The sequence below is a fragment of the Ornithodoros turicata genome, chromosome 7, assembly GCF_037126465.1.
Source record: "Ornithodoros turicata isolate Travis chromosome 7, ASM3712646v1, whole genome shotgun sequence".
Classification (NCBI taxonomy): Eukaryota; Metazoa; Arthropoda; class Arachnida; order Ixodida; family Argasidae; genus Ornithodoros; species Ornithodoros turicata.
The window spans coordinates 30,688,654-30,715,608 of NC_088207.1; the positions used below are offsets into that span (position 1 = coordinate 30,688,654).

Below are 26,955 nucleotides of genomic sequence, written 5' to 3' on the forward strand. Positions count from 1 at the left end.
TCATGGCTCTGGCAAACAAAGTTCGCGTTTCACCTTCAAACTTTTCGCCAATTCTGCGAAAAATGGTCATGGCACGGCCAATTCGGACACGACCATTCAGGACAGTCTCGCAGTGCTGCACAGGAAAGCGTGCCGGCAAGTAAATCGAACGTTGTTTTAAGAAAACTTATTAGTTCCGATCAGCCTGGTAATCCACGAGTCGAGACTCACATAGGCAGGCTTCTACTGGCTTGGCTTGACAGTACAACGGCCAGCTGTCTCGGAGCTTAGCTAGATCATAGCTAGATGCTGCTGCTGCTGATGATGATGGCTCTGCTATTCTATGGATTGATTACTGTTGCCAACACAACCAAACAAAGACAACAAAACAAAATATTACTGGTGAAAAATCAATAGTTACTTTCTGAGGTCAGCTTTTGGTTTTTCGTTGTACTTCTGGCTTTTTATTTCACGCATCATGCTTCTTATTTTAGATACATATGTTCATAATTTTTACGTTGATGCACAGAAACTATCAGGTAATCGTAGTCGAATCAGTGCTTCCGCAAAACCAGGGGACATGCTGCACAGTAATGTTTTAATGTACAAATTTGTAAAGGTCAGGGTTGACATGCGGGAGGTCACTGATGTGTCTTATTATACGCGTAATTCTGCTGCACAGTAGTGTTGCTGTCACGTCAATGTCCCTACACGTCTACGTCCCTAATATAAATTAAGTCCTCTAGATTGATAAATGTACTTCCTCTTATGCCCGATATGATTGGTCTCGCACTCGTCATACTTTCGTGGTTCGATATGGAATGCCGATGAACCTTAATAGGCTTCGTTGTATGCAGATCCAGATCGTCTTCCGCTGGATTAGCTGTCACAGTTGTTGGTCTCGTTTGCCGAGACACTAGTGGTGGAAGTCTCGTACTCTCTCGTTTGCTGACGACGCTATGTACAAAAGGAGGCAAAGTCCTAGTGTGCCCATTGGTTGAGACGGAATAGCTGGATACAAACGACAACAAGCTCGCAATCGATGGAAGAACACCTGTGGTCAAAACCGTAGTCCGTCTCTGCAATCGCGTTGTTGCGGGCTTGTGCTTCGGGCGTCTCTTTCTCGTCGCCTTCGCTGTGATAATAGCCTTTCTTTGAGCTGGTGATGTCTTTGCGCTGGTCTTGTAAGATCCCGTGTCCATTAAATCATATAGTTCCCTGTAGTCCTCAGTCTGAAACGGTTCTGTGTAGGATGACGGTTGCGCCCTCATGGTTTGTTTCACGATATTGCTACCACCACTCGCGGTAAGCGGTACTGTCGGCAGCCCCTTCGCTGTGGTAACGCGTTGCGGGTGCCGGGCTGCTATCTTCAATGGCGTTCTAATACCAGTGTAGAATGTCTGAGAGGACAAGATTTTAGTGGTGGCTTCCTTTTTCTTGTCTCTCCTCACGAACCATCGCCCCGTAGACGTTCGGTGCGTAGAAGAAGAATGGTCGTGAATTTTATGCGCATACTTTTGCCCGGTCGTCGTGATCCTTGACCTCATCGAGCTACGCTCCCGGTTGGCAGCGTACCTCTTTGTTGGACGCCGTGTATTCTGCGGTGTCCTTTTGTGAGGCCCTACACCTGTTCTGCGAGTGCCTGTGTCCTGTGTCCTTAGCTTCTGTGTCGTGACACGTGGCTTGGGTCTTCGTTTAGGAACATCTCGTGCACCTGGGGTTACCCTATGGTCTGTGGTGAGCAGTGACGTTTTTGTCGCGATGCTTATTGTGACATTGGCTGCCTTCTTGGTGCGGCTTGTTGTGGCACGCCGTGATGATTTGGTCGACGTAGACATCATGGCTTTTGTGTTTCGGCCACGTCCTTTGGTCTGCATGTGCCTTGGTGTGGTCTTCGGTTGCTTGTCTGTTATTCTTCCTGTAACGCTGCTCGACCGCTTGGGCCTCATGTCTACGCTAATCGTAGCCCGCGTTGTGCGCGCAAGAGACTTCCTGGTCTTTGGAAATTCTGCTGTTGATCTTAGCGCTGGATTGCGTCGTGTATAGAGCTTCGCTCGCGTGAGTCTTGCAACGTTATGTGACCTCGTGAACTTCCCTACGTGATTAGTAGACCTGGGATCTCCCGAACTTCTACGCGCTGCTACACTTGAGGTCAGTGGCAACATGCTCTTCGGAGGTACTGTGCCACTTGACATGTTTTTTCTCGATTCCTTCTTTCGAATCCCACGTTTTGATAGTGTGGTGCGGAAGGTGACTGTGAACCGCATACTTGTACTATTAATATTGAGTGGTTTTCTGGAGGTAGTGTGTCTCGCAGAAGCAATAGGGCGCACAGCAGATGTTGACGTTCGCTTGAAAGGCGTCGCTCTTGTTTTCTTTCTTAGATACCAAATTACCTTAAACCTCTTTTTTGTTGTAGGAAAAGTCGCTCTTGTTTTCTTTCTTAGACGCCAAATTACCTTAAGCCTCTTTTGTGTTGTAGGAAAAGTTGTCCCGGCAGTACTGCGCTTTTTGGCCGCTTTAGTTTTCTTTCTTCTAATCCACACAACGAATTTCGACGTCGTAGCTCGTCGAGTGCTTCCGAAAGAAGCTGTCGCCTGCTTAAACGGACTGTGGTCCTTCTTCGATGCGCTGTTATGGTTTGTAAAAGCACGTGTAGTTGGTCTCTTTTTCTTCCTTCTGACCCACCGTACGGATTTCTTCCATGGTCCATGAGTACTCGGATACGTGATGAAATCGCCTTTTGACAGCAGACGTTGGCGGTAAATTACGAGACTTCTGTCTTCCGCCAGATTTCTACCCGTCAGGTCCGGCTCGCGTGGGCCTTCATCGAGCGCATTATCATTGAGCAGGTCTCGATCAAGCGCATCTGAAAAAGTACGAATTTAATTCCATGTTAGCGCCGCGAAGCAACTGTGGCTATGAGCGGCGTACAGACGTGGACAGAAGGAGAGAGGACAGTAGGAATGAGTCGGGGACAGGGGTTAGTATGCGTCCTGGGCAGACTTCAGGGGGAACTGTGCTGACATTCGTCTGGAAAGTCTTCGGAAAACCCAGGGAAAACCTCAGACAATACACAGCCGGTGACACGATTCGAACCCGTGTCACCTCCCAGTCTCGGCATGGAAAGCGATCATCTTAACCAATGCCACTGGGAGCTGGTAAGTAGGAAATAAAGCTATCCCTAGCCGATATAGCAGTTTTGTCTTGACGTAGAGTTTACTGTGTTTACGATCGCTTATTTCATGCATTGTTTTAGTGTTACAGTTTGGAGTGCAGTTAAGTTTAATTAATAATTAATCAATTGGTTGGTAGGGGCCACCCAAAGGAAATTATGCACTTCAAACCTTACAGAACTCTCCTACGGAGAACCTCCCCCACCCCCACCCCCACACACACACCGCTATACTTTCCCCCTTAGACTGTATGCAGCCTGGACTTACTTTTTACTGAGTACAGAACACGGTGTAACATATAGCACGACCTCGTCACCCGGCTTTGTCATCTTGTGGGACCGTAAGCTTTGCAAACTGCTTTCTTCAGCCGGCACTGACTCAATTGGAACACAGCATCAAACAACTTACCCCTCCTAAGGTGGATGCCAAGCTTCGCGTCGCGTTGAACACGACTGTTTACGCGGTTTAGCAGCCACAAGGAAACTACGCTTGCACCTAAGCCGAAAATGCAGGCCAACCCAACAGCTACTAAAAGTTTCTTCTTGTTGAGAGCTTTTGGAGCTCCTTTCGCGCCAACTGCCATTGGAAGGCAGACTGCCAGTGCCAGTGAGTGAGCGGATGCTATGACGATGACCTCGTGGAGACGTCTTCTTCATCAGAGACTGGAGTCAGCACGGGTGTTGGTACGAAATGTTCGACCTCCTTTTCCTCGGTCGTTGCAAGATCCCACTGGTACAGTCCGTTGTGACGCCAGTTGCAAATATCCGGAGGGTGTAGTTCCGTATCGGGACCACTCGTTTTTAAAAATTAGTGAAACGGTTAGGAAGGTAAATATTGCATAGACGAGGAAGAAGGTCATATACTGAACCTAAAAATGCGAGAATTATAAAATTCTGTGGACTAGAAGCTTTTTTATATGCATTTCAACAACCCCATCTGATCCACTTTTAGCGCAGGAGAAACACGGGATTGCTAAGCCTAACGGATTCGAAACTTGCCATTTTGCAAGAGGTAGGGTCGTTGAATTGGGCTGGATCACCTAGGTTAGGTCTAGGTTACGTTCTACATATTGGGGGAGGGGTGTCTGGGGAGGCCCCCCCCCCCGGAACTACATCCTATCCGGAGATATCAATATCGCAAAAGCTTGAATTTAATTTGGCAATGAGCCGCACCCAATTACTTGACCGTTACCACCGGCCGATTGACCGATCTAATCGAATTCCGATTGACCGATCGAATCCCGGTGCCGGCTGTGCTCTCTGGGGTTTTTCCTGGGTTTTCGTCAGACGCTCTCAGACATATGTCGGCACAGTTCCCTTGGAAGTCGGCCCAGGACGCACATTCCCCCAGGGCGTCAGTCGTGACGTTGCCCACATACGTGAGGCCAACAACAGCAAGCCCTTTCACCACCACCACCACCACCACCTTGACCGATCTACCAAAAGGCAGCGAAGACAGGCGTCAGTGTAATCAATTTCACTTCACACAATTTAAATGAGCACAGAAATCCATACCATTTTCTTTTTTTTTTCTGTTTTTATCTTCCAGGGATCGTTAAAGAGGATGCTTTAACCTACTGATCGATACAAATAATTTCTGTGTACGCAATACTTTTCTTGCAAAATAATAATAATAATAATAATAATAACTCACGCGAGCGTTCACACTCTACTCGCGTTGCGGGGTGAGACGAGAGGAAGGAGAAACGTCGCCGCTGACGACACTATGGCAAGCCAATCAGGTCAACGCTTTTCTTTTTTCTGTTGTTTTGTTGGCTATGTCCCCGTGTGGTAAATAGAAATGCCCTATTCTTTACTCTCGTGGTGGTGGAGGAACTGCTTGCCATAATCGACCACGGTAAGGAGGGCAACGTCACGATTATCGCAGGGGGGGGGGGGGTTGTACATCCTGGGCCGACTTCACAGGCAACTTTGCTGCCATTTGTCTTAAAGCGTCTGGTGTATCGGTCTGAGGTATCTGAGGCACTGAGGTAGTGGCTAGAATTCGCTCTCGGTGTTGGAGAAACAGCTGTGCAGCAGAAGTCGTTTCGCTAAGCATATCAACGAACCGTACCGTAACGACGTCAGAACAACTCAGAGGGCTGGTTCCGAGCTTGCCGCTGTCGCTCTTTGTATAACATTTTAAATTATTCGATAATTACTAATCTGTGGAATGAGTTACTTCGGATGGTGCATTCTACTACATGGATTAACCGCTTAGTGTGTAAAAAAAATAGCAACTCAGGCGGCTTATCTAGAGGGCCGTGCGGTTACTTCATGAATACTGGATACTTCATGAATTCTTTCTTCTGGAACGCAAGCTAGTTCTACAGAAAATAATCATTCTAGCATCATCTACCACGCGTGACAACAAACCCTTCCCCATAAGCCATTTTGAGGTCATCCTCCGCCCTTCCAGTTCACTTCACATGATACTGATCCTACGATTTCGTCTCGAACGACATCCCGTCATTTCGGCAAGGAGCATTTTGACAACAGCTTTGCGGCGTCATTGATACCACCACCGACAGGACGTATACTACACATGACGACTGTCATCACAATAAACCAGCCTACATGGAAAGAACAGTCGCCTTTCTTTCAACAAAGGACACCGAGCTTCGTCGAAATCGTGGCCTCAGCGACTGTTCCCTTGTTCTCCACTACTAAAATGTGCTGCCATTCAGTCAGGAATGTAATGGCGAGTTCTGGTGCTCATTTCGTGGCAACTTTTTTTGCCGGATCCCGCCTGTTCGCCCCAGTTTTGCCATGTTTCGCATCTTCGTGTGGAGCTTTCCGAGCACCAGGAATTTGCCAACAAGAACTTTTACCGTACAACCGGTCAGCGGGTTGCCCGACTACATCCGGTGTTGTCACATCCGCAGTGCTAGGGTGGCGAGAGCCCGCAATGGCCCGCTCGTCGAAGTTCACGTGCGTTAGCGGACGACGCAACCCGAACACGAGCGACCACTATGCCCCTAGCGTATAATCCCAGCGGCTAAAACCGCTAGATTCCTGGCACTCATGTTCGGGTGGCAACGGTCACGTGATCCAGCGCGGGCGCCGACCTGGTGTGGCCATGAAATGGCCACCCCCTTAATTCGCCATTATAAAGCAGACGTAACATCCCCAAGAAGTGTGCTGTGAAGGCCATTCGCAAAAAAAGGTCGCCCGTGCCTATATTATTTTTTTTTAATTCCGTGTTTGCGCCGCGAAGCAACTATGGCTATGAGCGGCGGACAGACGTGGACAGATGGAGAGACGACAGCAGGAAGGAGTGGGGGACAGAGTGGTTAGTATGCGCCCTGGACCGACTTCAGGGGGTACTGTGCCGACATTCGTCTGGAAAGTCTTCGGAAAACCCAGGGAAAACCTCAAACAGCACAGCAGGTGACAGGATTCGAACCCGTGTCGCCTCCCAATCTCGGCGTGGAAAACGATCATCTTAACCAATATGCCACGGGAGCTGATACACGTGCATCTATGCTCCGCACAACGGAACTATAACAACTAACAGAAGAGATGGATCCAGCATTCGTGAATGAGTTTATTTACGTATTTCAGGTTGAGAAACCTGAAGTCCGATTGAAGGGAGTCCGGTTATTTGCATAGGGCACGTCACTAACATATATTAATTCGTCTAAATTAATGGTCGAAAAATTTCCTGATCTATCCGCTGCGGCGGTGCTGACCCCATCGGCTTTCGTTGGGCTCGACGTTAATATAGTTCGTAGTACACGCACGGAAGTCTGGGTAACGTTGCGTGGTTCGCTCCTGTCCTCCGGTGTAGAGTTGATGTTTTCTGCAAGAGTCGAGTCAAAGATCAGCCACTGGATAGCCAAGAACGATTCTTTGCGTCAACACAATCGACGCAAACAGATGCGTTCGAGATATGCGATATAACTCTTCGTCCGTCATATCAGTTATCAGGCAGAATCCGTTACAAGGTCATTACACCATTGATGCCAACTACTCCGCAGATCTAAGCAAAGCTATCCACCACGTTATTATTCAACGCGAACATCAAATTCTGGTGCGTTTCGTTCATAACGTTTGAGCGTCCGAAATCTTGTTGACACAGCTGATCTTTCGGCATTGGCTACATAGCATTTCTTTGGAGATAACTCAGAAAGTGCGTCCCGGTCTCCATTCTGTATCATAGATTCATCCCGCACTCATTTGAACACCGTCCTTGCTCAAGTAACAGTAAGGACATGCAGACTCAAAGCCCTTACGATTAGAGCGCGACACGCTATGCCTCTCGGCACAAATTGAAATCCTCGAGTTCAGCATTGTGGAGCACAATGTACAGGGAACACAAATTCTTGCAGGAGTTCACGTAGTATTTTACCTCACAGGCGAGCACTTTTTTACCGCATGACATTATAACAGGAATCACACACATTACATTACACAGGAATTACGCACACGTCGCATTTCCTGAGAAAATTGGGCTTACAAGAATGCGCGCAGCGGCGGCGAACTTTCACAGCTCCTTCTGACGTATTGTGGCGTTAGCTCATCCGAGCACTTCTATTGGCTGCGGGTGCGGGGATCGTCTGCTATCTGCTACAGTGCGGGAGGAAGTCGGTCAGTCGACTGCTCTCTTGCATACCAGGGTTACGCGCTGCACTTGTGCCAATATGTATACCAGAGAGCTGTTAAGCCTAATTTGTACTTGTCCTGGCATTTTTTTCTTTTTTCGTGCTCCTTTAAGGACATTTAAGACGAACGTTGTGTAGTTACGGACGTTGTATGTAGCATTCCGGTCGACACGATTGCTACGCTTGCACGCAAAAGTAAGAGACAAATTGCACAATTACCCCATTCGCGCACTTTGGGCAGTTGTGTGAAGGAATCGTCGCCCTGGTTGTTGACGCGCTCGAAGAAGGCCTGGACTACCATAAACGTGACGAAAGTAAGGACAGCCACGAGAAAAGTGTAGGCCATAATTCTCATCACCAGGGCGCTCCTCTCTGCTTCCTCTCCCTGGTATGTCAGCCTAAAGTGACGCTTCGGCATGTTAGCTATTTCTGACTGCACAGTGTTTCACAATGCCCGCAGCAGTCCGATGGAATACGGCGATGACGCAACAGGACGCTTCTTCTTTCTCCCTTTCTCGCCTCTGGCAGGCCGCTTATCGCTTCCTCTGCTTCTTCATTTACATGTCGTTCTGTGGTGTAGGAAAACGAGTTGTTCAACGAGCTCAAGTCCGCACCTTTACTGTATGTACGATGTCAGAATGCCCGTGTTGAGCGGCATGGTTTACGGCAGTGGTTCTCAATTATTCGAGGGAACACGTGGCCGTGCCAGCCGTACCTCAACCTTCTACGGCACAAAGATAGACGCGACGTTGTAGTGGGTGTGGCAATTAAATACAGAAGGACAAACACAACACAGGTCTCACAACGCCCTCAACTTCTTCAGCTGTCATCATTCAATTCGATGGACGCAACTGCGGAGAAGTGATTCAGAGGTCAACACAAGAGAAAAGGAACAAGAGCCCCACGTGGTACGACCAACTGGTAGCTGCTGACTCTATATACTCTTCACAAGGAGCATCAGCTGCAGTAACCGGTCAGGCCATCGCGATGCCAATCCGGACGCCAACGATGCGATATCGGGCGCGGTTAGATACCAAGGCTTGGCAAGAGTGAGTCTTGGTCTGAACTTTGTCAGTGAAGTTCATTCGCGGGGATCGACAGCCTCATGTTCACGTAACCTAAGGGCGAGATTCACGGAATTCCCACTGAGAATTCTTAATCTACCATAAACACAGAGTGACAGGTGGATGAAATTACACAGAGACCGGTGTTTGATGCAAACCAAAGTCGACATACTACAATTAAGCCTCATCGTTATCGAAAATATTTTGATTGCGTTTGCAACAACATGAATGACTATATACTTGCAAAATTGTTGAAATTATCTGAATTTGTCCAGTAGATCAGTTGTTATAAGGTGCCTGTGAAGGGGCCCGAGACTTAGCGCTATAAGCGATGGAACAACCTGTTGCCATCCCCTCATTACTACTGATGTAAATTGAGTTTCAAACGTTGCAACCGTCGAAAAAAAGAATGATGCATGACAATGCGGTATAGCATTTTTAGTCGCACTGCGATCAATGGTGCAGTCTGCAATTTTTGTTAACCGCAAGCAAATTGGAAAGCTGCATTTATTCGCGTATTCAACTTTTTATTACAGCCCCTACGGTGAAAGTATTGCAACCATACGGGGGTTTTCATGACATCCCCTACGATGATGATTCCATAATAGCAGTCACTATTTCCCTGATGGGGAACTGCACGTATATCGTAGACTGCAACCTATTTCTAACAAGCAGACAAATATACCTGCCAGCATGGTCTTTCGTCTGCATATCATATTGACAGAGGAACAGAAATATGCACATAATCCAGCAGTTATGCTTATTCGAGTTTTCCTAGAATAATCCCTCAAGGATTTAGCGTCTACATTGAAGCTTACTAAACGTGTACTTTCCCTTCTGTGCACACTCCCGGACAAAAATATCAGCACGAAACTGCTAATGAACTAGCTCACCGGGGCTTATTCAGACACACGTTAGTGTAAGCGATTCGGCAGAGCAATGCGGTGCAGTTGATATGCATCTAGCAAGTATGGACAACAGTATGCAGTGACATGAGTAAAAGGAATTAAGCGAAAACGCAGCAAGGTAGTAAAATTATATATTAAATGTACTACATATGCATGTAGTTGTGTTCATAATCACGTATGACCAGAAGCAGACATCTACGGTTGCATGCGTCCTTGTCTAGTAGACGCATCTATGTGGTGCGGTACGATAGTTTGCTAGATGTACGCTTTGTGGTTGTCCCGTGCTTATGACCCGTTATCTTGTAATGATAATGGAAATGTCGAGAAGCTGTACGGCGCGCTGACAATATTGCACTGAGGCCAGGAGTGTCAGTATCTACTGCTCTGTCCATGGAGCCGTATGGAACCTCAGCCTCCCATTCCTGGAACGGTTCTGTAAAAACCGGTGTTGTCGTCTTCCGCCTAAATTTGAGTGAGATGTCGGAACCGCCCAAGTCATTGCTTTGATCGTGAAAGTTTTTGGACATGATAGGCGCGTGCAAAATATCTCTTCTCTCCAGACCCTCGCGTTTATCGGAAATATCCGCAAGGTATGAATGCAGGTTGTAGCCGTGAAACGGTTCTGTATGCTCGGTGTCTACTATCGTACTAAGGATACCGCTTGTCAAGTTGACCTCGCGAGTGTGCGATGAATATCCTTGACCTCTCGTCTCGTGATTGGCAAATGTCTCTCCCTTGAGTTTCACAACTCTATCAGAACTGCCCTCCTCTCCCTCATCATCTTCTGTGTCCCCGCCATAAAAACTTCCCGTTGTGAGCATTTTAGAGACAGTTCGTATCTCTGGTGTCGTAGTGGACAGTAGCTGATTTGTAAACTTTTTCATCTTTCTTGGCAAAGTCCCCATCGGCCAAAGATTGTACTTCTTGCGATGTCGTCTATCAACTCTGATCGTGACAGTACCTCTTCTAGGACGATGCCGCGTTTGTGGTCGAGTGGACAATTGCGTGGTCATACGCGTGTAGGTGCTGGCAGCGGTTGACAGTCGTTTCATTGTGGTGCTGCTGGTTGGACGCACGCGACCATTTCCAAGTGTTTGCGACGCACCAGTGCTACTGGAGTGAATGGACTTGCGGCTACGTTCGCCTAATGTTGACTGTGGTATGCCGACATCCATGGTATTATGAGGTTCCCGTGATAATGTTGTGTCTTTTGGCGGGACGGTCCCGTTCGTACGTTTGGCTGTCGTAGTGTGAATCTCGTTATGACCTCCATCATTACGACTTCTGGGTGTGGTCATGGAGCCAGTTGTACTTTGTGTTAGTTCAAATGCAGAGCTGTTATCGGCTGCAGAGCTGTATGTAGTTCGAGGACTGCTGCGTAAAGATGTCCCCGTAGTCTGTTCTTTGCGGTCCCTGCTTCCTGTAACTAAGTTTCGAATATTTCCCCAGTCCAAAGTGTTTTCCCAGTCTTCTGGAACTGTTGGAGCCCCGTGGCCTGGTAGCACATCTTCAGGATATACTGTGTAGTCTTTGAATAGCTCAACTTGTGGGACGTCAACCGACGTTGTAGTCTCAGTAGTGGTAAGTATTTCGTACTGACTGTCATTTTCTCCACTGTAACTTGGAGGTAATGTAAATATTTCTTGGTTGGTGAAGAATGCAGAGCGTGAAACACTTGACCTTGTATTCTGAGCTGTCCGAAAAACGTCTTCCTCATCGATGCTTACAGTGTTGTATTCCGCTAGAACACTGGTCGTTGGCTCCTCCATAGTGGATTCCGCTTGATGTTCCTCGGCCGTACGACTGAATGTGTCCGCTTCCGTCCCAAGGTATTCCGTCGTTGTCGTCAGCAACGCACCAGTAGCTCTGAGCTTTTGCCTTGTGCTCACGTAGGTTCTAGTGGTTCGTACTTCAGTGTGCGACAATGGTTGTGAAGAGGCTTCTGTACGCTTTTTGAGATCGTTAGCACTTTTTGTCGAAACATGGGGCCGACTATACCTAAAATTGAACTCTTGTTTCAAACGGCGCCTTGTAGTCTTCGTACGGCGTTCCGTACTGGAACGAATGTACCGGCGAGGAAGAAATGGGTTACTGGCTTGGGTGCTAGAAGTCATATCGCTAGTGCTCGTTCTTCGTGACGCTGCAGGTAACCTACGGTTAAGCTTCCGCGGTTGTGTCGGTCTAGGAGGTCTGGTTCTCTTACGATGCATTGTAAACGCCTTCTTGCTTGTATGGTTCGGATAGATGCCTTCATCCTCTGCAAAATGCGGCACAACGGCATGGCACGTTTTAAAGCACAGCAACAAGTTTAAAATATCAACACGTCATGTTAAACTACGGCCACTTATACTTCGGCGGCGCAGTCTGACGGCTACCAGATTAGGGCTGCGGGCTTCGGGCTAACCTAGCCTCACTAAAGCACGGCGAGCAGATTAGGACTTCGCTGCCCTAACCCACCACCTACTAGGTTATGGCGACCATGTCATATGGACTCGTTCCCAGCGCCGCATTTGGAGGCTAGCGATGGCGCTACTCATCGGGCCGGGTATTGCTTCCTTGATTTCTAGAGTGCTTTGTACTTTAGCTTACCTTAGTAATTTCGTACACGCGGTGGATGTCCCACGACAGAGGGTTCTTTATAAAGCGAATTATCATCATCATTCCACGCGTTTTCATTGGAGCTGTTGCTGTCATCTGCTACGGTTGTTGTACATTCTCTTCTGCGCTTTCAAAATTCAAATTTCCATAGTCCACTCACGATGTACATCCTGCGGGCCGATGAATAGCGCCCCTACCGGATCGTGCGGACGGCCTCCTCACAGGGTTTGCCGATTATGACATGGTAGATATAATATAGTAGGTCGCGCTCTAACCTAACCTAGCCTAACCTCAATGAGGTAACCTAGGCTAACTTGATCTAACTCGATATTGGGCATTGCCCAACATCGCCGCTGCCTCCTCCCCGCTACTACCGCTGGTAGAAGTGTCGTTGCCGTAGTTTGGCCTAAAGTTATGCTAACCTTCTCTCCGTGCAGTATCCACGGTTGCTCTGAGCGACCTTTTCGAGCCTGTCTCAGCCACATCCCTGATGAGGGCAAAGACGACCAGAAGCGCTGCTACTGCCACGGCAGCAAGCACGACGCTGATGCTGCAACCTGCCAGGTACAAAGGGACCCTGACGCCAGTTTGGGCACCTCCACTGAACATCGGTTCATCGTTCGGCATACAGAGAATACACGCGAGTATATGCTTCGTCTGACGAAAACCTCTACTCCGTCAACGATTCACTGGTGGCTCACGCACGATGATGCACGCGTCATGGAACGAGCATTCATGTATTGATGTTGATGTTCATAGTCCCCTGTGCGTACGACATTGGGCAGTTCTTTTCAGCTACATTTCATTTGCAAACATCTGAAACAAAGTGGTAATGGAAATAGCATTCCACGCCGGGACTGGGAGGTGACCCGGCTTCGAATCCGGGGCGCCGGTTATGCTGTCTGGGTGCTTTTCCTAGGTTTTTCTCAGATTGGGGCTTTAAGACAAATGTCCGCACAGTTCCCAGTGAAGTCGGTCCAGGTGCACGGTCCCCCTGCGATAGTCGTGACGTTGCCCGCCTAAGCGTGGCCGACTACGGCAAGCAGTCCCATCATCATCATCATCAATGCCAATGCTCCAAAGGAAGCTCAATGCGATTCAAAAGTGACAAGTCAGCAAAGAAAAAGGATAAAACAAATATTTAGTTACATGTTGCGATACTCGTTTGCGTATAGACACCACCTGAAGCGTACGTCGGACGAAACAGCGGTAGCCAGCTCTTTTAGGTTGCGCTCCTTTATTGGGCTCGAGCAACTCGAGAGTCGCCTCCTGGTGGGCGAAAATGCCGCCGCGTCCATGTGACCGTGATTCCCATTCTAAAATTCGAGGATTCGACACTAGATGTAGTCGAGAGTCGGCTCGCTGCGACTCTCATTTCGATGTGGGTCGCTGGAATCGATCACGTACGATGCCTCTCATACGCCACGACTCCACATGCGGGTCGCCCCCCCCCCCCCCCTCCTTTGTAAGCGAACACCCCTTTCATGACCCACGCGTTAACCACTCCCGGCACTCTACTGCGACATTTTGCGTGTTTTGTGTGTGCGAGACTTTTTTTTTTTTCGCTACGCGACAGCTTAGTATATTCAACAAGACCCATATGGAACTCGGTTATATTGGAACTTGGGCTCCTCTGGTCGTCAGGATGTGGGCATCATATTATTTCCTCCTTGTCGCTATATGGATGATTCGGTTTTACCTAGACTCGTATGGCAGGGTTGTGTGGATGGACTTGGACTCGGGCATACGCAGCACAGTGGGGCCAAAGGCTTGTTTCCCTTGGGAAAACCTAAGGCGTGGCCGAATCTCGTTATATTGCCCTCGGTTTTCTTTCTTTTCAGAAGGGAGACGCACAATGGCTAGTCAAACTACGTGTGATGCGTCAGCTACCTACCGGGCGCTAATTTTTCACCCCTTTGTTATCCTTTCCTCAGAGATATGGCGAACAAAGACAGACGTCGCTGCGCGGTTGTTCGTCTTCCCCGCGATACTGGGGGATGGGGCATTCCTCACTTAGATGTTGTGGCATATGCCCTCAACCTAAGGTGGGTCACAGTGAGCCATTTGGACCCTCTGACTTTCGCACGGAACGAGCAAAAACAATTGGCATTGATTATTACGAGAATTAGCTGTCAGGTGTGAATTCGCTGGTGTCGCTTAGCGTTCGGTGGAAGCTCTGGAAGCGCGGGCTGCGTTTACAACAGTCGTGCAGGTCCCTGTGCGCACTTGGGACGTGGGCAGGGTCATATATCTATGAAGTCGTAGTGTTCTCGGCGGTCGTTGTCTTACATATGTCTTTTTGGCTGACGCGAGTCGTAAGTGGAAGATCGCACTCTAGTCGCTGAGCTAGGGCTGAACGGGCCTTCGAAGCGACGCTTCCTGAATCTTCGACTGCGCGCATGGTCTAGAGGGCACGCACAGCAGTCCCTCTTAGGGGGGAGTTGTCCTTCAGTAGCTAGATTTGGAATACATGTAAAGGGGCCTACCTCGATTGGGAGGCCACGTGCAATCCTTCTGCTATGCGTGGGTGTCTCACATCGCAGGTAATGATTCTACTCTATTATAACAAAGCACCAAGGCTAGATCTAGAGAATCATTAGAACAAATCAACTGAATGGCGCGGTATAGGGAAATAACGCCTGTGCAGTGGCCGCCTTAACCATCGATGTCTTCAACAAACGAACGAACGGGCAACGAACAAAAAGCACGAAGCAAACAGAACAAGCAAGGTGCAATGACTCACCGCTTTCCGCATTTATGTGTAGTAATTCTCACTCGGGACATGCTGAACATAGTCATCCATTGCATCTATGCACAACAAACCACAGTAACAAGTACCACAGGTTTGACAAAGAACATGCAGGTATATTGAGTTACACGTAAAAAGCAGCTTCTTTCTGGGGAACTTCCAGTACAAACTTTTTTCGACATTTCAAAACAATGCCGGAAGATTGCCATACATCGTTCTAAAAACACGCTAAGTTCAGCGGCACAAAAAAATCCATGACAGTGTCCGCGCTCGGGGATGCATGGAATACATCCCTAGTGTGAGATTAGACGTTAATAGACTAAAGTTAAACTAAATACTACACAATCAGTACTACAGTAAACGTTGTTCCGGGGTCGCTATTTTCGTTTCCTGCCATAGCTCGGCATTTCGGGCCTCGAAACTCACAATCACAATATCTGATAAAGGCGTGATACGAACTCGCTTGAAGGTCGACATGGCGTATCGGAGAGCATTAGCGCACTCACTAGAGAACATCACACCTGCTCTGTTTACAAGTGTGATGTTATCCGGTGAGTATACACTAATGTGCGGCATCATCGACCTCACCGATACGCCATGTCGACCTTCGCGTGAGTTCGTAGCCGCCTCTGAGAGGCTGCCAACGGCGAGCCCTTTCACATCTTCATCACGTGCCTCAGCGGTAATACTTGGGTGGTACGCATGGAAGATAATAGGAGGACAATGCCAACTTTTTCAGTTGCTCAAGTAATGGCGTGACGGCTTTTCAAACATCGATATTTCTTTTAAAAATATCGATTTTATCAATTATTTTTTAAATATTGATATTTATCGATATCGAAAATTTCGATAATTTCGGCATAACTACCAGACGCCCGCGGCATGCAAACCTTTTCTCAAGGTCCGCCCTCACTGGTTCTTAGAGAGTGATGTTTTCTCGTTCTTCCAGAGAGGAAACTCTGACATACCCTCAACATCCGGCGTCTGCTCTTGTCTGTATTCCATCGAATAACTATGCTGCCCTTTAGCGTGGGATTTTCGATGCCATGGTCAATGGTCCATGAGGAATATGTATAGTACAGAATACCTCCGAAATCGAACGGATGCGACCGCGTCCCTTTCATTGAATTTTTACATCAATCACTTATAATCCTACGGCTAGTGGCCCAAGTTATTTTTCTTATGTACTTTTATTACTGCCAAAATCGGAAAGTTTGGAAACCGAAACTTTATTATACCCTCGCTATCGCACCGAACTGAGCGCCAACGTGTCAAGGTTTCGCCAATTTCGCTGTGGTTGGTTGTCGGATATCGGGTCGCAGTACGGTAAATTACCGTTCCAAATTACCGTACCCAAGCATATATGTTCCAGTAACTTGCCAGTAAGCCTTCTTCATACAACTGTTTCAGATATTTAACTCCAGTTTGGATGAAAAAGCATGTAGATTAGGCAAACTGTACAATGAAGTGAAAATGATTGTTGTCAATAGCATCCTTGATCATATTTGCTAGTCATGTTATATTGATAGCGCATTTTGCACTATACAAGCACAAAACAAGTCATACGGCGGGCAACAAAAAAGTGAACCCAGTTTGAACCCACTACAAACCCACTTCGAAGTGGATTCTGAGCCAGCTGGAAGTATATTTCTGCATGGCTACACACTATACTAGTATAGTAGCTCTAGTAGGTTGTGATTTCTGGCTTACAGTCCACATGGAAAATTTTCCATCTGGGATGTCTGATATGCAGTGCACAATGTGAAAGGAAAGTGGGCGATGTATTCTGAGCGAGCCGCTCGGTTTACCAGGATGAAGTGAACCGGATGTGTTAATACTCTTATTTCTTTATTAACATCAGTGTCCTCATAGAAATATTGCAAACAGACGCTATCTTACAAAATATGTGGCTGTGTCAAATGTTTAAATCCTCTCTGCACAATACAAATATTTTTTTTCCGCGTATGTACAATATTCAACAGTCCCGCAAACTATAAGGAAAGGAAACCAGGACATCATTGGAAACCCGTGAATATTCTTGCTTCTTACATACGAGATTCAGATATGTTACTCTGAAACATAATTGTTACGCTTGTGGTTCCTCATAAAATTGGCACATGTGAATCAGACTAGCTATACGGTTCACTGTATAAATATACACATATACATCGCGCTCGTTCCACAATCATGGCAGCTGTGCAAAGTGACGAAGTCTGTTGATACCCTTGCAACGACAGGCCGTGTTTCTAAGTGCTAAAATCTTCATCGGTACTGGCGCTTGTTTGTAGGCTCCACAGCAGCATCAAAGCCTATACAATACAGCAATTACAAAACGCAGTGGGACGGAAAAGACGCTTTGTAAATCTTAGTTATCTTATACTTCTACATTTGAGGCAGATATTGCTAGCAACTCAACATACACTCCTACTTCTTGGAGTCGTAGGGACAGGAAACTTCCCAGCAAGGATTTTTGTTTTTTTTTCTTGTACTTAGAATACTTTTGCAGTATCCCACTGTCACCTGTCTAGTGACATAAACCCATAAATTATCATTATCAGTAAAGCCACATGCATGACGCAGCATCAGCTGCAGCCCTGTTCCGGGTGGAACTGTTTTTGCCTGAAATTGTACTGAACGACTCTTAGAACAAATTGAGTGGAATGTTGGTAACTTTATTTATACCTCAATACTCTTGCCAAACCTTTAATTCGTCCCCCCAATAGACTTATACCAGTTTGGCTATAGAGTGTCATGTTGCCATGAAAAGAAAATTCACCATTGAGTATTTGGTTACACAGAAGCTCTCGAATCGAACCTTGTGCGTCAATGTGACATATGTGCGTGCAGAAGAAATATTCACGTTCACCTGTGCTGCAATAATTCCATAGCTCAGCTGCATCCCCCAACATCAACATCTCAGGGTGTCAACCCTCTTAGTACCTCTCGAGGCTTTCTTTAAAGCGGTGTTTCACGAACTGTCAGTCGAGACCCCTACGAGGATGACAAGCGGCTCGGGAAGTGAAAAAAATAAAGGGACAGCAAGTGACATCCCTAAACCATGCACTGCCCGCTATTCTACGTCACAAAAAAGCTTGTGGTAGGGGACCCTGAGGTTTAACAAACAAGCTCACTTTTGTCATTTGGAAAAGCCATTCCTGCTTGCACTGCTTGCATGCATCTTCTTCTTTTTGCGATGGTTTCTAGTTTAGCTGACTAACTGACTGACAGACTATGTTAACTGCCAAATTACATCTCGGCGTCAGTTTTGTGTGTTACTGTTCATGCACTAAACGGGGGAGGTCGCGACGTAATATCTTAAATTTTTGATGGGGCACAGAGTGGACAAGTTTGAGAAGCACTGTTTTAAATTAATGATTGAATGCAGAGCTATGTGCAAGGTTTCAGTACAATCCAGTACCCTTTTCCAAAATACCCCACCACCCTAAGACTGTTGTTGTAAAGGCTCCCGGGTGCTGATGACCTGGAACGCTGTTAATGTAGCTGCAAGGAGCAAAGACACCAAAATAATACTTCATACTGTAATTACAACACACTACAATACAAAGGTGCTCTCAAATGGCTTTGTGTTGCAGTCATCTGTAAGTAGAGCCTGAAGTTTTGGAGAAATATTTTTTTTCTAAATTTGGGGGTAAAAATCGGGTAAATAAACATGTGCTCTAAATTCATTCGAATTCGAGTGGGAAAACTTCCATTATGCTATATTCAGGGAGAAATCGGGCTCCTTTACTCAAGCTAACCATACTGGTTGTAGTATAAACAGTGATCTAACTGCATTTTCTGCACAATAAAGTTGTTGTTGGCTGCCAAACAAGGTAGTGTGTATTCCTACAGACATCTCAGTGAGGGCAATTTGGTGGGTAGGTTTCACCCTAGAGAGGTAACCTTCAATTCGGGGTGCAAGTTCGGGGAAGACTTGGGTTAAACCATAAAACTTCAGGCTCTATCTGTATACTGTCAGTTCTAGAGCAGCCTTAACCATTTAAGGTGCCATGACATCCCTGCATACTAATACTTGAGGATCTGCTTTCACTGTAGTCACACTTATCAGACATCGAAGTTCCTCTCATTACTAAGAAACCCTTCAGTTTAAAAACCAGTGATGCTTTCGATGCTTCAGTATGCTATGACTCCACAAAGCAGCAAAACCTAAGTGACTTCGTTGAATAATTTATAGCATGTTCGTGCAGCAATGGGACCTAAAAAAACACAATAGTATATTACACAGATTGATGATGTCATATCCAGTATCAATGATAATGTTTGTCGATGGTGAGTGTCGTGAAGTGTAACAAAGCCTCAGTGCGGATTTGATCACAGCTAACGTCGAAGAGGCGTGAATGTAAAATAATACGTATGCTGCACACAGACACTGTGTACCTCCAGAGTTTTGCAGCATGAATGCAGGGTGGTATTGCACAAGGAGTGTGTGAATGAATATGGCATTTTTGTGATCATGGCCCTGCTGCTGGACATCATTGCTGATGTGATTGCACATATACACACAGTCAGTGGCAATGAAAGACAAAACCATTGGCAAAAAGCCCATCTGGAGCAAGTATGCAACCTGCTCCATTTGGCCATGTGAGGGGAAAAGCTAGACACCGGATAAGTGACACAGTTATCCTTCAAGTAGTGAACCGTCGAAAATCACAAAGACAATACGGACTTCAATGCTCCGCAAGGCTTACAACAATTACCCCAGGTACTCTTGTCGTAAGGTGTCCATCTATAGAAAGGAGGAAAAAAAAGAACAGCTTTGTAGCACGACGCGGTGTACAATGTCCACTTTTGCAACAAGCCTTCGTCATTTGTCAGTCGTCCAGGTATGGGCCTGAATAAATATTTCTACATGTCAGCCGAGCCCACCTGCTGTTGTGATTAGGAAGAAATCCTTCGACTTGACACCAGATTCACACATTTTGTACTGTAATGCGTTGTCCGTCCACGCCCCCATAATCACTGATACCAGCACTGACCGTGCTCCTTGCACGAATGGAACTTGTGACCACGTGTAAATTGCACTCAAGCAGAAGAGAATTCTGTACACCACAACAGAGCAACTACTAACTGTAGTAGTAGTTGTTGACGGAGCGCGAAGACATTGGCGCTCGCGGATACGTGTCACTGTCTTGCCTACGCATACCTGTCCGGTTGGCATAACGCACCACCTCAATAGTTCCCGTGTGCAGCGGCCCTGAGGTGATGTCAAACTGGTCTCCACCGTCAGAGTCGTCGAATGAACACGTCAGAGGTACTGGCACTTTCTTCTTGACACGGCGGCGCTCCAGCCGTCTTTGGAAATACAGCCGCGCTGAGAGCACTACCAGGAACGCCAGCAGGCCACAGCCCAAGCTTAATGTTGTGTAGAGGATAAACTTCTCCTTGTTTTCTGTTGAGAAATATGTATTAGAAATAAAAAAAAAAGCATTGGGGTACAGGACATCATGACAACAACAACAACAACAACTGATATATTCTGATGATGAAGTGGGGAGGTTTTCCATTCCAAGCACATCATGAACAACGCCTGTGCCTGGCTATTTACGTGTGGTAGCATTTGTCGGCGAACCCTTCGAGCTTTCCTATGGTGAGGTATGTCGCAGCGTAAGACCATGCACTGATTGGCTGCTGCTTGCAGATCACGTGTTCAAGCGCGGCTAGAAAGCTACAGTGAGCGAGGACCAGCACTCTCGTGGCCTAGTAGCTACGATGATGACATTCTATGGAAGCGACCTAGGTTTGAATCTGGGCTCCGGCTGCGCTGTCTGAGTGTTTTTCCTATGTTTTCCCCAGACGCTTTGAGACAAATCTTAGTACATTTCCCCGCGAAGTCTGCCCGGGACGCATGATCCCCCTGCGATAGTAGTGACATTGCCCACCTGAGCGGTGCCGACTACAGCGAGCAACGAGCTTCAGATGTGTCACGCCGCTGCGTGCAAGGGAGACTTCAGAACAACGCAGGCTAAGCGGATGAGAATATCTCGCGCAAACGACGAAATGCACCAACCTCATCTGCAATGTAAGCGTGACGCACACGAGAGCAACATGCTGCGCTGTAGGCAGGCAGATCGCTCGGAAACACTACGCCACCACCTCGCTAAACAATCATATTTCCGAAACTATCATGAAACTATCTCGGCCATTAACATAGTCACTCTCAAAGTAGACAAGGTAGAACACACTTCAGCCTAGCTACTCTTAACCACTGCAGATGAAGTTGATGACATATATGTGTCGCACAACATTGGGGGTGATGTTTGGGGAAGTTGCGGTGAGCTTGCTCGGGGGTGGCGACTCGGTGCTCCGTGGGGAGGGGTGAAAGAAAGAGATCAAAGATGATGGCGGTACAGAAGAGGGAAGTGTATGCAGTTCCTCTTGCTCGTAGAATCGGGTAGTCACGAGCTACCCACCACGGAAACACACGAGCATCCATCAGTAGCCTTCATTGGGATGCTCTCTGTATCACAGTAACCGCCAGGATGACTGTCGAAGTTACCCCAGGTATGCGTTGGAGAAGTGGACTACAAGGATTTCTCCACCCTCATCGTGGTGGTCCAGGTACACTGGGATCTTCTAACGGCAATACCAAAATGTTCCTCCTAGTCAAATTCATAAATTCCTCTGCAAGCTGACATACGGCTTCAATATAGTACATACAGGCTTCAACATAGACTTTAGGAAGCCCCTAAAACAACTGGTTCACGCACCAGCGTGATGTTGAATAGTGTAGGATGCAGGACCCCTCTTTGGGGTAACTCTCGCTGTGAAAATGTACTTCCTTTGTGGTGTCATTGCATGCGTGCATGATGACTCTGCTGATAGCCAGAAAGCTGTGCCCATACAGTGCCAAGCACATAGCTATGACTCACTGTGCCATAAGACTGAGTTATATCAAGGCACAGAAGCAGGATTACGCAGTTATTCGCTGACACCCCCTCTGCTTAAGATATATCTAAGGCCCCGGGTTTTCCGCGATTTCGCTAAATATCACGGAATGCTTCATTCTGCACGGAATTTCACGGAATCCCTTATTTTTAGGGGTGTGCGGATATTCGAGTTCTCGAATTTGAATCAAATATCAATTACTCGAAGTATTTCATTTGCAAATCGAATACCCAATATTCAGATTTCCGAATATCCGGCTATTCGTCGAATACGAACAACACCTCCCGAAAGTGTGCTTCACCTGAAGCTTCCCTGCATGAGGTGAATCCTGCTTTAAGAAACTTCCCATGCTGCAGGACCAGAACCGACAGACTGCAGTTAGCCCAAGTTTATTGTGCATAGTACGTCACCTGAGGAAGGGATGGCGTCCCTCTCGTGTGCAGTTTAGCGGTGGCAGTGGGGGGCTTTGATTTGATGTCTGGAAGTTTGCCTTTAAAAACTCTTAAATAATGCCTACAGATGAGAAACAAAAAGGGTGTCCCGTAACTTCCACAGGGCATGTATTGTAAGCTCCTTCCTATAATCTTCCTATAAAGTTCCTATAAACTCTTTAGATGCTGAAAGAACTTTCAGCAGGTATAAAATGATTGCAGGTGACAAACCTTTGTGTTTGTCAAAGGAGAACACAATTAAGCTATCATGTATGTAATGTTAAGTCACAACAGTACCTTCAATCTGTAATTTTACAAAATATTTATTTTCCCACATTATTCAAGAAAATGAAGTGTTTCCCCATTTCAAACAGCCATTGACTGCTTGCCGCGGAAAATCGCAGAATTTACAAGTTGGTGCCGCAGAATTTTGAATTTGCCGCAGCAGAAAACCAGGGGACTTAGATATATCAGATAGATATATGTATAAGATAAGATACTCTCATCTACAATGTGGCCTCTATCGAAAGCAGAACACAACTGTTTGGCTTCAGTGTAACTGCCTAGACAGTGACAGCAACGAAGGTTTGCGAAAGATAAGACATGTAAGCTGGTAGTTTCACTTTGTGTCTGATCGTACAGTATGATGTTGGTACTAATCTATGCACGTACAAAATCTACCATTCTCGTTTCTAACGTTTGTTATCCACGAGCAATCTGATCACGAGGCTTGTTGTGAATGTATACCAACGAGGGTCCCATATAGGATCTGACCTGCAGCACAAAAATAGATTGTTTCAACAGCGTTTTGATCTCTGGCAAAGCGATGTGATTCTGGGGGTTCATTTTTTGTTGTCTGTAGTTGTAGGTAGTTCTTTCTTCTTTTTTTTTTTCCTTTTCTTGACACTTTCCTCTTCCTTGCCTTCCAGAGACACATTGGCAAAATTATGTTCCCCCACATATTATGTTTCCTCTGGTGCATGACTAGTAATACTGTATAGCACGCATTGTCTGCGACCTTATTAGATGTCACAATTGGAGTATATATATATGGAGTATAGGTAGCGCATGAGGACTTTGTTATATTTGTTCTGGCGTGCGAGCACACATTCTTCACGTTCATTGCATGTAGTAGCATCTGTGTCGATGCTTGTAGCAATATGTGTGGCATTGTATGTGTAGTATTCCAATGTGCAATTCAAAGTTACTAATACCTACTTTTGATAAACTTATATGCAGCCACCCATTCCGTTAGGAAGCCAACAGCACGATGGTCTGCACTGCTTAATGTGCAATTCACATGTTTGAGGTCTTCTTCTGTGTTTTCGTCACTTTGTACTTCAAGTTTCTTGGTTCCTACGGGTATTTGGTTATGATCCATAGGTGCACCTAAAACATAAAATGGAAATTCTCCCATATTTGTATCCACTTCAATGTAAGAACATACTCACAAAATATAAGGTAAATATTCAAGTCAACAAAACACGTTCAAATGCACCTGAAGAATGGAGTGCAGCACCTAACACACGGTGGCTACCCTATTCCAGCCCCCTTTTGACCTGAGTGTGACTCATGTTGAGCATCCAGAAGTAGTAAATAATGTGCAGCAGAAAGAGTTAAGTGTGATGCTACATGAACTATTCAGAGCTGCACATGACTACTTGTTCAAACCCTTCTGCTGATCTGGTTTGTTAGTGTTTGTTAGACATTGACATCCAATCAGTTATATACTATGAAGCAAATGCGAAGCACACATAGAAGAGAATGGTGACTCAGACAGGAGGTCATTCAAACACACAGCGTGAGTGTTGGATTATGTCTGGTTATTTCCTGAAGAGTTGTTAGAATCGAGAGTTAAGAGTTTTGCAAACGGTTGCCAGAGAATACAAAGTCGAATTGAGAAAACTGAGAAAAAAATTTAGAAGTGATGACTGTGAGGACAGACACACAGGTTTTATCACTGTGAAGTAATGGACTACTGAATACTTGGTTTCTGTTGGGGTGCAGTTCGCATTCCCTAATTGGAAGTTCTATGCCCCTGCTACACAGATGCATGAAGTGCCTTTAAATAGAAGGATGCATATCCAAATGCTTTTTTTATCCATTGAGAAATGACAACAAAGGGTTCCTTTTGGAGTATCTCCTCTTTGTTGAGATCGGCCATCTCCTTTGAGGCTTGAAAGGAGTAGCCTGTAGCACGGGGTCAGCCGATGATTTTCAGATGATGTATATGCAGTACATATTTAATGACACTCTCACAATGATGTCGCTTGCAAAAATATCACCCACAGTTTTGCATGCTAGGACAGGTTGATGAATATACAAAGGATAAATTAAAACTAGGTAAATTTCACCTATCCATCACAGTCACAGGCATGTAAAGCTGAAAGCATCTCAAGGATTTCACATGTATGTCAGTAGCTAACACTGTGTGGCGTTGGTGATAATGTCATTATTACAGAGCTGTTTTGCCTCCTGATATGGTGGCACACATCCTGGGTCGACCTCATAGGGAACTGTCTGAAGAAAACCCAGAGGCACTGCTCAGACAGCACAGCCAACACTGCGGTGCTCATTTGTACAGGACCAACGTACCAGGAAGAGGCTTGCCCGTTGGATGTGTGATGTCATGAGGACTGTGGCTAGAAGGGTCATAGCGCGCCTCTTCAACATAGCCTTCTTCATCTTCGTCACCACTTTCACGGTCACTGCCACCAATATCCAGCTCTTTGAGGATTTCCTTAGGCACTGCAAGGGTGTAAGGCAAAGTAACTCTTGTGGCACAGGAATGTGGATGTAGAGCAAGGGCATACGGCAAGACTGTCGTCTTGTCTCAATACATGAACTTGGGAGACCGCACATCATGCAAAACCAGTCTTGTGGGGTTGCCCCACATTAAAGGAACAATAAAGAGATTTTCAAGATTTTTCATTCTTCACTGTTCAGTGTTGACAGTTCACGCGTATCAAAGCTGATGTGAGTGCTCTTCGATAACACTGTATTGCAATTCGCACGCGTGCAGTATACAGTTGTAAATAGCTTGTGGTAAGATGTTGAGGCAGTGGAAAACGATAAACCACAACAATTTAGTTCGGCCAAGCCACACCAAGCCGCTTCTTAAAGGAACATGCTTGAAATCATTCATGCTCGAGTTCGACAGTGAAGTTTTCTGCCTGCTGCTACAAGCTCCACTTGGCTCCTGGCTGTATTCTTTGATTTACTGGACCCCTGCTTCACTTTTCGCAGACTCGAGCTTTATAATTCATTATCAGCATTACAAATCATTAGAATCCACATGGTTTGAAATTCGTGCACAGAAAGATGTAGGAGCGACGTTAGGACGAGGACATGTAAAATGTGCGTAAATTGCACATTCGGCACAAAATGTACAAGAATATAAAGAAGGGATCTGTATAACGAACGATGAACAACGTTTAATGGACACCTATGCCTATACGATGAAGAACAGCAATGAACGAGGCCCGCCCACGAGATGTGATGCCGATGACGGTCAGATGTGGTGCAGGGGTGACAATCTTTAACAGGAGTGTGTATGTTTAGGGCCCTCAGTTTTCGGGTTTTATTTTTTTGTGAAAATCGGGGGGTAAATATCGGGTTGAAAATCAGGACCTGCCAAACAGGGTAAAATCGGGTGATATACTGAGAAGTGATGTATTTTCGGGTGAAAAAAAAAAAGATACTTTTATGTGTTGAAATTAATTAATTAATAATTGGGGGTTTACATCACGAGACAACTGATGTCATAAGTTCAAGATGGCTTTCCCGTAACACAAATAAATGAATCGAAAAGTTCCGCTAATTTTCTACAACCGTACATTTAAAGCAACACTAAGCATTCGTTGAATTGGGCTTGACCGCAATACACCGAAGTGTTAGGTGAAGCCAACTTTCAAATGGTGGCGCCTACCAAAGGAACATTTTTCACGCTAGAAATCGGGCCTGCATGCAAGCGTCCACAAATCCAAACCCGACGTGTTTTGTTTACTTCACCAGCAAGACGCGGCGCGGTCGGGAGCACGTCGGGAGCGGTCACGCGATTGCCGTAGTTCGCGCGTGTGCGGATCAAGTCCTTGGTTTGCACTCTCGCAAGCCCGGTTTACAGGTTTTATAGGGTTAAACCCGAACTATTTTGATAAAAATCGGGGGGTAAAAACGGGCTTTATCGGGTTTTACCCGAAAACTGAGGGCCCTATGTATGTTGCGGAAGATTAACGCCATTTCCCACCACTGCCGCAAGGCCACAAACAAAAGATTCACTCTATTTCCTCAGACTACCGAGTGTGCAAAGGTCAGGGGCTTGCTTGTGGCATCCCTCAGTAGCTTCGATAGCACTTTACTCAAGAGCAGCGTCGAGGACTGTAGCACGTACTCGAACCACTAGCGAAGTTATTGAGGGCACCACTGAGGAGTCTCCTCAACGTTCTTGCAAGCGGCTCCGTTCATAAAAGGCAGAAGCCGTATATCTTGCGAGTGGTGAATAATGCAATCGGCGTTGTGATGCGAACCGTAACGGTTGTAGC

The 26,955-nt window shown here is 46.3% G+C and overlaps 3 protein-coding genes and 1 long non-coding RNA gene across 7 annotated transcripts in view; all 4 read right to left on the reverse strand.

Annotated features, from left to right (window-relative positions):
• Positions 1-558: 558 nt before the first annotated feature.
• Positions 559-15,354, reverse strand: LOC135399791 (uncharacterized). Of its 2 annotated transcripts, none has more exons than XM_064631524.1 (2): positions 15,072-15,354; positions 559-2,848 (listed from the first exon to the last, which is right to left on the reverse strand). In XM_064631524.1, exon 2 carries the CDS (start codon positions 2,244-2,246, stop codon positions 687-689), a length of 1,560 nt encoding a protein of 519 aa, XP_064487594.1. In that variant the 5' UTR covers positions 2,247-2,848; positions 15,072-15,354; the 3' UTR covers positions 559-686. The 2 variants fall into 2 exon arrangements, with proteins under 2 accessions (XP_064487594.1, XP_064487593.1); XM_064631523.1 differs by lacking the exon at positions 15,072-15,354 and adding an exon at positions 3,564-3,794.
• LOC135399789 (uncharacterized) lies at positions 6,684-8,650 on the reverse strand. The gene is made up of 2 exons (XR_010424414.1): positions 7,978-8,650; positions 6,684-6,956 (listed from the first exon to the last, which is right to left on the reverse strand). It is a non-coding gene; the product is annotated as an uncharacterized LOC135399789 (long non-coding RNA).
• LOC135399790 (uncharacterized) lies at positions 9,846-13,050 on the reverse strand. The gene is made up of 2 exons (XM_064631522.1): positions 12,751-13,050; positions 9,846-11,987 (listed from the first exon to the last, which is right to left on the reverse strand). The coding sequence occupies exons 1-2, from the start codon at positions 12,953-12,955 to the stop codon at positions 9,961-9,963; spliced, it is 2,232 nt and encodes a 743-aa protein (XP_064487592.1). The 5' UTR covers positions 12,956-13,050; the 3' UTR covers positions 9,846-9,960.
• A 1,558-nt stretch (positions 15,355-16,912) lies between the features above and the next one.
• LOC135400793 (protein eva-1 homolog C-like) overlaps positions 16,913-26,955 on the reverse strand; it is a 173,976-nt gene continuing 163,933 nt past the window's right edge. For all 3 annotated transcript variants that reach the window (XM_064632711.1, XM_064632710.1, XM_064632713.1), the window contains exons 6-8: positions 25,010-25,162; positions 23,633-23,803; positions 16,913-20,487 (exon numbers count right to left, since the gene is read on the reverse strand). In XM_064632711.1, the coding sequence (XP_064488781.1) occupies positions 20,162-20,487; positions 23,633-23,803; positions 25,010-25,162 (650 nt within the window). In that variant the 3' untranslated portion in view covers positions 16,913-20,161. The remainder of the gene's footprint in view (positions 20,488-23,632; positions 23,804-25,009; positions 25,163-26,955) is intronic.

What these genes read in the sequence shown, in the direction of transcription:
- LOC135399791 (XM_064631523.1), bottom strand. Translation starts at nt 3,738, where the DNA reads ATGGCAGTTGGCGCGAAAGGAGCTCCAAAAGCTCTCAACAAGAAGAAA. An exon ending in TGGCATCCACCTTAGGAGGG is followed by an intron (nt 2,849 to 3,563) that starts GTAAGTTGTTTG and finishes GTACTTTTTCAG; the next exon opens with ATGCGCTTGATCGAGACCTG.
- LOC135399790 (XM_064631522.1), bottom strand. Translation starts at nt 12,955, where the DNA reads ATGCCGAACGATGAACCGATGTTCAGTGGAGGTGCCCAAACTGGCGTC. An exon ending in GGATACTGCACGGAGAGAAG is followed by an intron (nt 11,988 to 12,750) that starts GTTAGCATAACT and finishes CGCATTTTGCAG; the next exon opens with AGGATGAAGGCATCTATCCG.